Source organism: Dermatophagoides pteronyssinus, unplaced genomic scaffold, assembly GCF_027571235.1.
Source record: "Dermatophagoides pteronyssinus isolate colony J.1.1.1.1 unplaced genomic scaffold, Derpt_VIB-CSIC_2022.12 sq0006, whole genome shotgun sequence".
NCBI classification, from domain to species: domain Eukaryota; kingdom Metazoa; phylum Arthropoda; class Arachnida; order Sarcoptiformes; family Pyroglyphidae; genus Dermatophagoides; species Dermatophagoides pteronyssinus.
Genome location: NW_027461530.1, coordinates 2,855,098 through 2,868,814, shown reverse-complemented (window position 1 = coordinate 2,868,814; position 13,717 = coordinate 2,855,098). Strand labels below are relative to the sequence as shown.

The 13,717-nt window shown below is 30.3% G+C and overlaps 4 protein-coding genes across 4 annotated transcripts in view; 2 read left to right on the top strand and 2 right to left on the bottom strand.

Annotated features, from left to right (window-relative positions):
- LOC113792617 (pre-B-cell leukemia transcription factor 1-like) overlaps positions 1-4,529 on the bottom strand; it is a 37,107-nt gene extending 32,578 nt beyond the window's left edge. Inside the window, exon 1 of the mRNA XM_075820484.1 lies at positions 3,733-4,529. The gene's annotated coding sequence lies outside the window, so the exon portion shown is untranslated. The remainder of the gene's footprint in view (positions 1-3,732) is intronic.
- Positions 4,530-6,899: 2,370 nt separating this feature from the next.
- Sin1 (SAPK-interacting protein 1) lies at positions 6,900-10,713 on the top strand. Its single transcript, XM_027342543.2, has 6 exons — positions 6,900-7,381; positions 7,442-7,762; positions 7,820-8,399; positions 8,454-8,761; positions 8,825-9,193; positions 9,256-10,713. The coding sequence occupies exons 1-6, from the start codon at positions 7,096-7,098 to the stop codon at positions 9,648-9,650; spliced, it is 2,259 nt and encodes a 752-aa protein (XP_027198344.1). The 5' UTR covers positions 6,900-7,095; the 3' UTR covers positions 9,651-10,713.
- On the bottom strand, positions 10,588-11,538 carry LOC113792628 (uncharacterized). The gene is made up of 2 exons (XM_027342538.2): positions 11,304-11,538; positions 10,588-11,240 (listed from the first exon to the last, which is right to left on the bottom strand). The coding sequence occupies exons 1-2, from the start codon at positions 11,437-11,439 to the stop codon at positions 10,759-10,761; spliced, it is 618 nt and encodes a 205-aa protein (XP_027198339.2). The 5' UTR covers positions 11,440-11,538; the 3' UTR covers positions 10,588-10,758.
- Positions 11,539-12,820: 1,282 nt separating this feature from the next.
- Positions 12,821-13,392, top strand: LOC113792633 (uncharacterized). Its single transcript, XM_027342541.2, has 2 exons — positions 12,821-13,021; positions 13,083-13,392. The coding sequence occupies exons 1-2, from the start codon at positions 12,874-12,876 to the stop codon at positions 13,310-13,312; spliced, it is 378 nt and encodes a 125-aa protein (XP_027198342.1). The 5' UTR covers positions 12,821-12,873; the 3' UTR covers positions 13,313-13,392.
- Positions 13,393-13,717: the final 325 nt, after the last annotated feature.

Sequence of the window (13,717 nt, the reverse complement as noted above, 5' to 3'; positions counted from 1 at the left end):
GTGAAAATTGATTTCGTTTTCGTTGTTGAAAACTTGTTTCTTTCATCATCATCATCATCGTTTGGTGTTTTTATCAGTTTATTTTTCCTTCATTCTATTCATTGCACTAGGAGAAAACATTCGCGAGAATTTCCTGTTTTTTTCTTTTTTTCTGGTGAAGATAACCAAAAAACCAAACTTAAACAGTAGCACCTTAAAGCCAGCAAAAAGATGAAAATGTTTGGCTATCAACAACGATCATCATCATCACGTTGTCACTGTAAATATACCTGGCAAGAATTTTTTTTAGTTAATTTGTTAATTGACAAACATAAAGTGAAAAACAGAAAATCTGGAAAGTGAAAAAAAAACCAAAATCTATCATTTAATCAAGGTAAAGCTAATATACACAGGTAAATGTTGTTGTTATCATTCGAAATATCGTTTGAATGATAATTATCCTCCAGAAAAAAAAACTTGAATATGAAAAAACGAATGAAAATATTTTGCCTTATAAAGCCAAAATTCGTCCGTTTCATTTGGTTTGATTCATTCATCCATAAAGGTGAAGCTTTTTATCAAACTTTTTTTTAAAAAAAAACTTAGCAAACCAACACATAGAAAGATTATGATGATAATGATGATGATATGTGAATTTTCACAACCAGAATTTCCATGTCAAAAAACTTTTTTTTTGTTGAAAAAATCATATAGAAATCATTGTCATCATCATCATTATTACATTACAATGGGAAAAAACGGATACCTTGATTATCATTTAGTGTTATCACCACCACAACAACAACAACAAACAGCAGACAACAAAGATTCAATGTCAAGATTTTCATGAAAAACAATAAAAACAAAAAACTAACCAAAATGGTTGTAGACATCATTATTTCATTTTCCATCATCCACTTCAACTTTCTCCCCAAAAAAAAAGAAAACAAAACCAGCAAGCAAGCAACCATTAAACATCGAGAGAAAGAAAAAATGAAAATTTATTCATAATCATAATGATCATGATGAAAGGATTGTGTATGGATGGATGGGGTAAAAAAAGACAATCGACATCATCATCATCATCAATATAAACATTTTCTTTTTAGTTAGAATGTTTCACGTTTTTTTCAAAATCATCATTTGATGATGATGAACAACAAGGGTAGACAATTGTTTTCGTACTTGCTTTCTTAATGATTTTTTTCCAAATACGAAAATCATCATCATAATAGACTAACCAAACATTGCAACAGGGCAGAAACGTTTTGCAAACAAACGAAAAATCAAACACAAAATATTCACACAGAGACAGAGACAGGAAGAATGAACATTGGATAAAACAAAGACAATTTTCAAAAAGGTAAATTTTTTTCAATTTTCATTTCAAGTTTGTTTTGTTCTGTAACCAACATAGAGAGAAATATCTCAAAAACCACAGAAAAAACTGAACTGAATGTTTCTTTCTTTCTCGTTTGCTTGAAACATGCATCAATAGCATCAACAACAACAACAAGTAAAAGTTTTGGTCGTCGACAAATGATAATATGAATGACTTCATGCAGTGAATTGTAAATAATCATCACCATCATTCGAAGAAAAAAAAACTAAAATAATCTTTTTTTTCTTTGCAACAAGAACATCATCATCATTTGAAAAGCAATGAATAAATTTCATTCAAATGAAATGAAATGAAATTAATAGGAAAAGACAACACCCACATTGTTTATATGATGATAGGATTTTTACATTTTTCATTTGAAATTCTCAGGTGCATCAAGATTTTTTTTTGAGATTCAGGATTACTTTCAAATAAAGATGTTATATTCTCACTAATCTTTCTTACACTCAGTATAATCATATTTTTTCTACAAAATCATCATCATCATCATTATCATCATAAGCATTTTGATTAATTAATAAATTCAGCAGAAACGAAAAATATGATTAATACATCTTTTAATCACATAAACATTATCTCTCTCTCTCTATCTGGATTCGGATTTGTATTGAATATTTATGAAAATCTCCTTCCAACGAAAAAAAAATCAACATCATCATCATCCATACATCGAATCAATGTGATCAATCGATAATGAATTAATTGATGGTTTTCCAATGAAAACAATGATATTTTTTTTGAAAAACAACAACGAAAAAATTATTTTGTCATCATCATAGGTGTACGATGATCATCATGATGAAACAATCGACAGTGGAACAAAAACAAAATGATAATCGATTTGATTCACTTTCAATAAAAATCGAATAGAAAACAAAATTCAATGATGATGATAATGATGATTTTCAAATCATACGACACACACAGACAAAGAAACACGAAATGATGATATTTGTTATCGTCAATATCCTGTTCTATGTGACAATCATCGGTTACGGTGATTATCAATAATCGACGATTGCATTCTTTCATCTACCAATAACATACCAATATTGTGTTTTTTGTCATTGTCATTTATTTGTACAGATGATGATGATGAAAAGAAGAATATTAAAATGAAAACATTGAATGTTATTTCCCTCCAATGTCAATCAAATCAAATTCAATTCCACTTTCAAAATTCATCGGCGGAAAAAATTCTTAAATCAATAACAACGCCATCTACCGTCAATCGATATCACTTATTTATGATTCTTTGATTCATTATTTTTGCTAAGATTTTTTTCTGGTTTGTTTCAAATAATTAATGATGATGAACAATTTTAAACAAGGAGAAAAAATGAATAAATTTTTCTTTAAAAACTAACAACAATGGTCACCCTAACCATACATTTAACCGGGGAAAATATAACACGAAAATTATGGAGGATGATTTCCTAAAAAAATAATGGTTATTACATAACGCCAGTCAAAAACTAAACCAACCGAACATCATTTAATAGAAAGAAAAAAATTTTACAATCATCATCATCGCTAATGTGTGTGTGTGCGTAGATGGTAAGAATCTAAACACATAACAAACAATACAAAAAGAACATTCAAAACACACACACAACAAACACATCATAAATCATTCACCAAACAACAAACAAAAAAATATGGATCATATGTCGCCCATAACATTGTTGTTGTTATTTGATTTTCATTGCCCATTTATAGCTTGTTGCTTTTTTATTATTATTTTTACAATGATGATTATTATGATTATGGCTCTTTTTTAAACAATTTTCATTCATTCATGATTCTTGTTTGTTTGTTTTTTTTGGGAAATTTTTTTTTGTTCATTGTTTGGTTCATCACCCTTATTCAATAATTTTTCCGGAAATTTTTTTTAATTTTTCTTCAAATAAACAAAAATTTGTTTAATGAAATTTTCTGAAGTGAAAAAATCTTTTAACAACAGGTATATTTGTTTGTCAAACCATAAAAACACACACAAAGAATTGGACAACAAGAACAAAACAACAGCAAAACAAAAAACAAAGTAGCTTAAAAAACAAAAACTAATCACATTTCAAAATGAATGAAACAGGTAATAAAAAAAATAAATATTCTTCAAAACAAAAAAACAGGAAGAAAAAAGGTATTACACAAGGTAAAAATATAATCAGGGATTATTGATTGTCAATCGAATATCGCCTTTAGGCCGTTTAAAGACCACACACACTTAATGACAATAACAACAATGATGATGATCATGATGACAATCGAAAAGAAATACACACACAATTAGAAAATCTTAATTCACTGAAAACACACCTGAACTGAACTGAACGAAATGAAAATCTTACCTTTTCTTTGAAGATAGATAGGGTTGAATGATTTGATTTTTTTTTTGATGAAAAATTATTAAGTAATTTAAAAAACGAAAAATGAATTAATTAATTCAATTTTAAATTTTCCAAACACACCATCAACAAAACACAACACAGAAAGATAATTGTTGTTGTTATTATTATTCAACAGACAAAAACCGGTCGATTAAATTATCAAATGATCAATTATCATGATAATAATTGATTTCAATCAATCAATCAATCAATCGATTCGTACAGGTGAATTTGATTGATTCAATTTTGACAAACAAATTTAATTTTTTGATATTTAAATTGACAGATTTATTTTGTTGTCATAAATTCAGAGCAGTAAATACTCTCACTGATTTATTTATTTTTTTGTGGAAAATAGTGTTGATCAAAAACATAATCAATTGATTATGATGATGATGGATAATATCTTCTTTTCACTGAAAAAGAATCTGTCGTCTAAGCGTGTGTAGAAAAATGTCGACGATTATTATTTGTGATTGATGGATGGATTTTTGTTGTTGATGTTCGGTTGAATGTTTTGGTTGTTGATGTTTTGATGGAAGAATATTATTATTTGTATTGAATTAAAGCAAAAATAAAAATGGAAATTTTTTTTTTGGTGCGGCGACAAGACAGAAACACACTGTGTGTTTGTTTGTGTGTGAGAGAGATGGATACATCAACGACGGCGGGAGCGTATATAATGCATACAGCGAAAGAGAGAAACATCAACAATAACAACAGACATCAACAATCATAAATAGCAGCATAGATTAATGAACCAATTCTGATCAACAAGAATCGAATGAAAGAGAAAAGCAGACAACAAAAAACTCTCTTGACAGCAGTCAATCAATGTGTGTATGATACGTATGAGCAAAATGATATGAATGAATTTTGCTTGTGTAATGAAAGTCGGTATTCGAAAGAGAGAGAGAGAGAGAGAGAGGTCCGTGTTCAATCATTGTTCGGTTAGGTTGGTATCCAACTTATCAAACAAAATAAAGAAAGAGATAAAGGTAGAGGTAGAGAGATCCCGTTGGTATCCACAATGCTACTACTATTCGAGGATAATCGTAGTTTCCAACTATCCAAATTGGTATAGAGGTATATTTGTTGAATGAAATGTAAATGTTTCCAAGCAAAAAAAAATGGAGGGGTAGTGGAATTATTGAATACTGGATTCATGGATTCACGAATCACACCACTACCACAATGTTCCTGTGGTGTGATTCAAACATTCATATCTCTATACTACTATCAAATTGATTCCAACAACAAAGATCCTGGTTGGCGCGCATTTCATTCAAAACTGTGCATGCAGGATTTGTTTTCTTTTTCGTTATCTAAACAGCTGCTGCTGCTGTTTTTTTTTCTGGTATCCAACAAACACACGGGGCGACCACGAGGAATCCATCGATGTGTATATGTCTTTCTCTCATCAACAATAACCAGAAACAAATTTTGGTTTGCGCGCGCGATTGAGAGAGAGATGATGATGAGATGAAAAGTTGGATGGATGGATGTCTGTCAGTCATCTAATAACATAAAAAAGTAAAACACTGGCTGGCTGGCTGAGACGAAACACTTTTTTCTATTTCAATGCGCATGCTCGAAAAATGGATGGCTTGCATTTTTTATTTATAAGGGTCTTTTGGTTTTTACATAAACAAATGGCTGGCTTGCATTGGACTTGGCCTTATGACTAAGCTAGACTTCGTCTACTTAGTAGACGAAGCCAATGGCCAATGGCTTGCAATGCTAGTTCAGGAATATATATTGAGAAAAGGAAAAAGGCTTGGCTGTCTCTATTTTCACATGCGTCTTTTTCTTTTAACATGATTTTTTTCTCATTAAGTCACGCCTTACTTTCAATCATTGCGCCAACCTTTTTCTTTAATTTTCAATGCATTGTCCATGTCGCCCGAAATTCCTCTACAGTCAATCAATTGGTGTGTTCGATCGATGTGGAAAAAGACATTTTCAAACAAAAATTAATTAATTATTATCGATCACTTGATAATAATCAATATTATTTGTAGATGTTTCAAAAAGGATTGAATGCAAACAACAAACAACAGTATATTGATGATGATGATGATTGACTTGAGACAGAAAAAAGAAGAAAATAGGCGGAGCAAAGTGAAACAATAAACACACCTTTTTTTGGTTTCTGTTACAACATAAATCCTTTGAATACACACAAACATCTTATTCTTATGCAGTTGGACATTGATCTTCAATATTTGATGATTAAGGTGGCCTGTTTTGTATTTGGTTCATAATGAAAAATTCAAGAATTTTCCCAAAATTACATAATTGTTTATCGTTACATAATACAATTTTTGAATAAAATCAGTGGTAGAAGTAAATAATATTGTTTGGGTACTACCACTACTCATTCCAGGGGAAATTTGGAGGGAATTTTTTTTGAAAAAAATCACCGAATAAAAAATGCAATTCTTGATTCTTCATTTAAACCAGAAAATTCGATTCGCTTATTCGATGATGATGATTTTTGCTTTTCATTAAGAAAAAATTCAATGTTTAAAGCTGAATAATAATGACGAACCTTTTTTTCTGATTATTCCGATATTCGATGATGTTCGATGATGATGATGATGAATATATTGAATGAAAACTGAAATGGTTTGGGGGAAAAAATTTGATTTTGATTGACAGATGTCAGAATCCCCTCACTTCTCCTCCTTCGTTGGTTTAGCTCGGTTCAATATGATCAATTTTTCAAAGAATGGAATGTCATGGGGGATATGCTTTTTTTGATGAAAATGATAAAAAGCGAAGAGAGTCCAACATTCACAATCGATGATGGGTAGAACGGTCGGGGCCACGAGAATTCGGTCATCATCATCATTGAATGAATGAATCATGCACAGATAGAAAACAAATTCAAAAGGCACGACTTTTTTCTCTCGTTGAACTTTGACCTGGCTCACTCTCTCATATCGGCATCAATCATGATTCAATCAAGAAAAGGACAGAAAAAAATGAAAATTTGTTTTTTTTCATGTTTTTTACGCTTGTTGCGTATTTAATTGATTTTTTTTGATATTTTTTCAATAACATTTGTCGATAATAGATGGCAGCAGTGACTTTGTATACGAATTGAGGAAACGCATAAATCGGTGTAAACAACAAAAAATGTAAACACAGATGATTTTTGTTTTGTTTTTCATTTTTCTGATCAATTTCTGAAACAAAAATTCAATTTTTATTTCAAAAAAGTGATAATTTTGGAATTTTTCTTCCTTTGTTTTTCACAATGAATAATTGAAAATCAACTACCAAGTCAGAAATCAAGATCAAGAAGAGATTTTTTTTAAAATGTCACTTTGTGATGATAAACGTTTCATTTTATCACATATCCGTCATTCATTTATTACCTGTGATGATACTGGAATGTGTGAAACGGTTATGCTAAATGAATCGGCTAATCGTTATCCAGTGGAATCTATTTATCAACATTTTGATTATTATTCGGATGATGATGATGAATATTTCAACAACAATGATGACGACGATGATGATGATAATACCATCAATAATAATAATAATTTGAATGATCATCATCCCAATCAACAACAAAATAATGAAATTGAATTATTAAAAAGTAAGTAAATTTCCAGCGTTTTTTCAATCACACTAATCCTTTTATCGAAATAAACAACAGAAACCGAATTAGAATATCAATCCGAGTTGGTTGATGATGATCAGCAACAACCGACACATTCATTGGATATAATGTATGATTCATATGAAATCGGTATACGACGACGATCAAATACTGCACAAAAATTGGAAAAATTAAAAAAAGAACGTAAAGTACAATCAAAAACTAAATTAGTTCAATGGAAAGGTATGGCACCGATTGTTTCAACCGATGAACATGATGATGATTTAATCAAAATCAAACGTATCGTATTGGATGCCGAACAATTGCCACGAGAGGAACGTGATTTATTGGAATTTGATCCAAAGGAAAATGTTTATTGTAAGTAATGATCAACTTTGGTAATCTTTTTCATAATTTTGTTGTTAATCTTCTAAGATGAAACCGAAGCATATCGTGCATTTCTTTTTCCGAAAAAAGAAATCGAGTCATCTGAACAAACGCCCACCGATGAAATCTTCAAAGATTTGTCATCAAAACCGCGAAGAAAATCAATGCTTACACAACAAATCGAACAAACGCCGGTAGCACCGATGAATCCATTCAATGAATTCACACGTTTTGATGGCCGGTTTGTTGATAGTACCGTATCGACAAAACGTTTGCGAATATTTTTCAATATTTTAAAAAATAACACCGAATTCGAACCGTATGATTTTCGAGAAAAATTTCCACAATCCTTATCCGGATTGAATTGTGGTTCAAATTGGATCGAAGTTATTGTTCGGTCGGATGCACGTGTTTGTGATCTAATTGGATTGATTTGTTGGCATTATACACATCTACAAATTGGTCCATCACTGAAACCAAATCTAAAAGCATATGCATTAAAAATGTGTGAAGAAAATGGTGAAGTCGAAGATGAATTTCCAAATTTAGAATTTAATGATGAAATAAAACGTTATGATTTTCCTTGTTTGGCAATGATACCAAATGAAACCAGAATCATTGTCACTGTGTAAGTATAATGATGATTTTATGATAAATTTTCATTAATTCTGTTTTCATTAAGCCATATTGATTCGGAAGATGTATTTTCGCAATTTGTTTTCGATTCAACCAAAACACAATTGAATGAAATTATCGAACAGATCAAGAAAAGACGTCCACATCTTTTTCGTAGTAGAAATGTTGTCGATTGTCAGCTGGAATTATGTTCACAGCCCGGTATTTCATTAGATTTAGATTCAACTATTTCCCGATATCTTGGTAAACATTATCCACACAATCAATCGATCAATTTTTCATTGAAATTTTGGGAAAATTGTGCGAAATCCGATTCTGCCAAATCATCCGATACATTAACAATTAAAGAAAAATGTATGGTTTTGAAAAAAATTTTCTATTTTTTAACTAATCTTAATTCTGATTTCAATATTGTAGCTTCATCGTTGCCAAAAGGAATTTCAGGATTACGTCTGAATAAATCATCATCTGCATTGCATAATTTGGACACCAATTCGAATGCGGCCACATTGAAACCGAAAAAAATTCGTGATCCAAATGATTTCGGATCCAATTTTATCGATATAATGAAAGCACCACTCTATCAATGTTTCGATGTTAATCTAATCACAAAATTTACTAATTCACCAATTGAAATGGGTATTTCGGAAACTAAATTAGAAATAACACCCAAAATGAATAATCCATCTAGTCATTTTACTGGAAAATTTCTTTCACGAATTCTGGGCGTCAAAGCAAGAAACATTAATATCGAAGATGTTGTTGATTGTGAATTACATAAACAAGGTATGTATCAAATGTTTTTTCATTTGATCAACAATGATTTAAATTTATTCAAAAATTTACAGTTGCATTAGGCCGACATATATTCAAAATTGTTTGTTGGAATGGAAAAATGTTTATCGAATTGAAATTTGAAGCCGATTCAAATACTGTTGATGAAATTGTTTTCAAATTGAAAAATGTAATGAAATTACGTACAAGCTTACGTCGAAATGAATATCAAATGTATAAAAATCGTAAAAAGAATATATCGACAAAAGTTTATTTCAATTCACGTTTGATATCATCCGGTTCATCCGAATCTGGTAGTGAAGATTTAATGACCGATATGGATATTGTTTCGGCTGCTTTATCGAGCAATTCTAATGATGATATTATCATTAATAATGCCAGTAATACAAGTCAAAATATTCGAAGTTCAAAATTTCGTCGGTTTCGGAGTTCGAAGAAGAATTTTTAATTGAAAAACCCGAACAAAAAGTGATAATGTCATATTTCCAAATAAGAGAAAAAAGCAAAAATTTTCAACCATAAATATTGTTAACATTTTCTTTTTTTTAATATTTACCTAATCAAGTTTTACACACAAACGCAAAAAGAAAGAGTTTATATCCTGTTTTTTTTAAATCACATTGCAATTTTTGATTGTTCAAATCAAATCACATTGATAATGATTGTGGAAATAAATTTGATTTGATGTTTTTAAAACGGATAAATGAATAATGTTTTTTTCGTTTCCGAAAGTCAATATAATATCGAAAACTGCTGTTAACAAGCTGTTCATCATCATCATCCACGTCGAAATCAAGTTTGTCATCAGAAATTCATTATCATTATAAACTGCTAAACACAGTGTGGAAATAATTTAATGATTATTTAAAAGATCGTTACTACGAGTCGTATTTACCGGTTACCGAAAAATTTACTAAGCTTATGATGATGATCATTGATGGATCTATCATCACACATGTGTTTCATACCAGAATTTTGATTTTTGCAGAGGCTAACCTTATCGGTTGAACATCATCAATGGATAATAAGCGCAAAGATCATTTAGTACACTTGTGCGTTCAGTCCTTCAGGAAAATCAACATCATCAAACGACAAACAATAACAGGGCTAATGGTTTCTATGAAAAACGAAAAAATAAAAAATTTTGGCAACATTCTGTGAATGAAATGAGAAAAAAAGGTCATCACGAGGAGAATTTATGATTCTCAACCAACAACACACAGAACACTTTTAAAGATGTTTTGGAATTTTCAAATTTTCAATTGATAATGATGATGATCGAATAAATTTTCCTGAAAAATATGTATTTTCTTTGTCTGAACCATCTGGAAAATCTAACAATAAATGAATATCATGGCACACACATCATTCCATTCGGAAATCGATTAAAGTTTATTTTTATTTTTTTTATTTATTTGAAAATTTATACAACAAAAGATTTTTTTAATGACATAAAATATAAGAAAAAATTCTCCAAATTTCATTCAATGAATAAAAATTATTTATCGATCGTTTAGTTATTATTTTTTTTGGTCAGGAATTTGAAACTGTCAACATTATTTATAATGTGAATCATATGAACCACTTTCGCCATAGCCACCACTTCCACCGCCGCTACTATAAGATCCATAGCCACCCATACCACCGGAACTACCATAGCCACCCATACTGCCGGAACCGCCATAACTACCTCCCATACTGCTATAAGAACCGCCTGAATATCCATCATCATGTCCATAACCATATCCTTGGCTAGTACTTCCACCATAATGACTACCATGTCCATAACCACCTCCATAGCTATGATGATCAATATGTCCACCATAACCATAACCATAGCCATTTGAATGTCCGCCATAACCGGATCCATAACCGCCCATTCCGCCATAGCCCCCTTGTCCACCATACCCCCCATGTCCACCTTGTCCACCATGAACATTGATAATATGTTGTTGATGTTCATGTACCGGGATATGTATCGGTATAATTTTTGTATGATGATATGTTTTTGCCTGTGGCATCATTATTGGTATTGGAACTTTGATTTACAAATAAAAAGAATCAACATTGAATAATTCATTCATTCATTCATTTAACATACTCATTTTGTGTTCTTCATGATCATCACCACCACCATGACCGCCAAAAATAATTGTATCACCACCTTTACTCATACCCGATTCGACCAATACAATCGCTAATGATGATGAAATAACGATGAACAATAAAAAACGCATCTTTGGTTCTTGATGACACTAGCAAACACAGCAGAGAATGAAAATTTTTGAAAAAACGGATTAAATATTATGATTTGAAAATGACACAGATGATGGATAAATCGTGAAACATTCGTTTTTATATCAAAAAATTTATTTCATTAATTGGCTAATTAAATGAGAGAAAGAGAGAGAATCTTTTTCATATCTAAATCATCACGCAATATCAACAGCAACATTCATCAAACATTTTTTTTGTCTGAAAGAAAAAAAGGGACTAGCCTTATGGCATCTTATCATATTGAATTGGAAAAAATCATATATTTTCTGTTTTCATATATGCAATTAATGATAATTATAAAATCATTTTTATTTCTTTTCTTTTATTTTAATTACTGATTAAACCAAATAGCCAAAACAATGACATCTCTCATTAGAGCAATGCACACACAATGCACAGGAGAAAGTAAATAACTTAATCATCATTATTGTCAGTAACCAAAAAAAAATTGGAGGATATATTTCCGTATTGCGGTTAGACAATATCGTGACCAAGAAAAAAATGAAATGAAATGTGACAATTATGACTTGAATCAATGCAGTGTGAGTGGTTTTTTTGTTTGTTTTTGTTTTAATTACTCTGAAAATTGATTGAATAACCAAACAATGAAAAAAATTATCCCAAAAAGCAAGTCATTATCGACGGTTATTTCGACGATAATGAGAGAAAGAGAAGGTTAACCGACGACGACGACAACAACAACTCAATATAGCCCGAAATCAAGACCGTCATTCAATCAATCAATCAATTTCTTCTCAAATCAATAACAATGTTTATTTATTTAAGCGAAAAATAAATGAAAAATTTTCATCGAATTCAATTCGATTATAATGATGCTGTCAACACAACATTAATCATCATAAAGATCAGTTGTTTTGTTATTCAAATCAAATCAATCATTTTTTGAATATTGAAAAATGAGAAAAAAGTAAAAGTTTTCAAGTTTAATTTTCCATAATCATTGAAAAATCTGATCTGTTAACATATTTGGTGAATTCATGCACGACCAACAATTGAACCTGAACAATGTTTTTTTCCGGTTAACAAAAATCGGGAAATGATCGACAATATAATTCCTTTTAAAAAATGGAACGATAATAACGGAAAGTAAATATGTTACTTTAATTTTTTCCTTGACTATGATGGAATGAATATCACACAGAATATATGTTTGTTTAAAAGTAATTAATTTTTGGTTTCGTTACTGTTAATTAATTGCATGGTAAAATGATTTTGTTGTTGTTGACAAACAAAATGGTACAAACATTTTCTTGTCTGATGTTTTTCTGGCTGTTTGTATTTGAATATAAAAACCATTGGTTTTCCAAAAACATAAATTCATCTTGGATTTTTTCGTTGTTTTGTTTTTGTTGTTCAACTTGAAAATTTAAAAAATGAAAAATTCAAATTATCTAATTAATCTTTGGTTTTTATTGCTATTTTTCCATGTCATCATCATTCTCATAATAAATGTTGATGCAAAAAAGAAACGTGGTGATATTATTATTATCAGTGGACATCATAATGATCATCATGATTTTAGTAAGTAACATTTTGGATTTTTTAAAATGTTTTTTATTTTCATTCATTTTCAAAAAAATAGTACCAATACCGATACATATACCAATACATAAACCCATTTATAAATATTATCACCATCATCCAATTTTAATGCAATCAGGTGGTATGGGCGGAAAATTTGGTGGATTTGGATCCGAAATGGGATTAGGTGGTGGTGGCATGGGTGGCATGGGTGGAATTGGTAGCATGGGTGGTATTGGCGGCGGTGGCATGGGTGGTATGGGTGATAATTTTATGGGCGGTTTTCGTTGAATAAAGTCCAAACAGAATAATAATTTATCATCATTTTCTCGGATTTATGGATTATCATCATCATTTTATTCATCCAGACAGGCAAAATACAAAAAAAAACTGCTTTTTATTTTTTGTTTCCATGTTTTCATCAAACAAACAAACAAACATGGAAACATCAACAACAACTATTCTTCGGTGTGCATTGGTGACAATAGAATTTCATATTTTTTTTTATATTTGGAAAAAAAACGAAAAAAATAATAAAAAAATACCATGCTTTATATCCAATCCGATGATGACAAGCTGTTGTCCTGGTTCGAAACAAACACAAACATCAAACATCAACACACGCACATACCATACACACCATATCATACGAATCATTTTCAAAAGCAACCGAATAATAATAATAATAATAACCGT

Coding starts and splice junctions, on each gene's coding strand:
- LOC113792628 (XM_027342538.2), bottom strand. CDS start 11,439: ATGCGTTTTTTATTGTTCATCGTTATTTCATCATCATTAGCGATTGTA. Junction 11,241..11,303: donor TCATGAAGAACACAAAATGA/GTATGTTAAATG, acceptor TGTAAATCAAAG/TTCCAATACCAATAATGATG.
- Sin1 (XM_027342543.2), top strand. CDS start 7,096: ATGTCACTTTGTGATGATAAACGTTTCATTTTATCACATATCCGTCAT. Junction 7,763..7,819: donor TCCAAAGGAAAATGTTTATT/GTAAGTAATGAT, acceptor TAATCTTCTAAG/ATGAAACCGAAGCATATCGT. Junction 8,400..8,453: donor ACCAGAATCATTGTCACTGT/GTAAGTATAATG, acceptor GTTTTCATTAAG/CCATATTGATTCGGAAGATG.
- LOC113792633 (XM_027342541.2), top strand. CDS start 12,874: ATGAAAAATTCAAATTATCTAATTAATCTTTGGTTTTTATTGCTATTT. Junction 13,022..13,082: donor TAATGATCATCATGATTTTA/GTAAGTAACATT, acceptor TCAAAAAAATAG/TACCAATACCGATACATATA.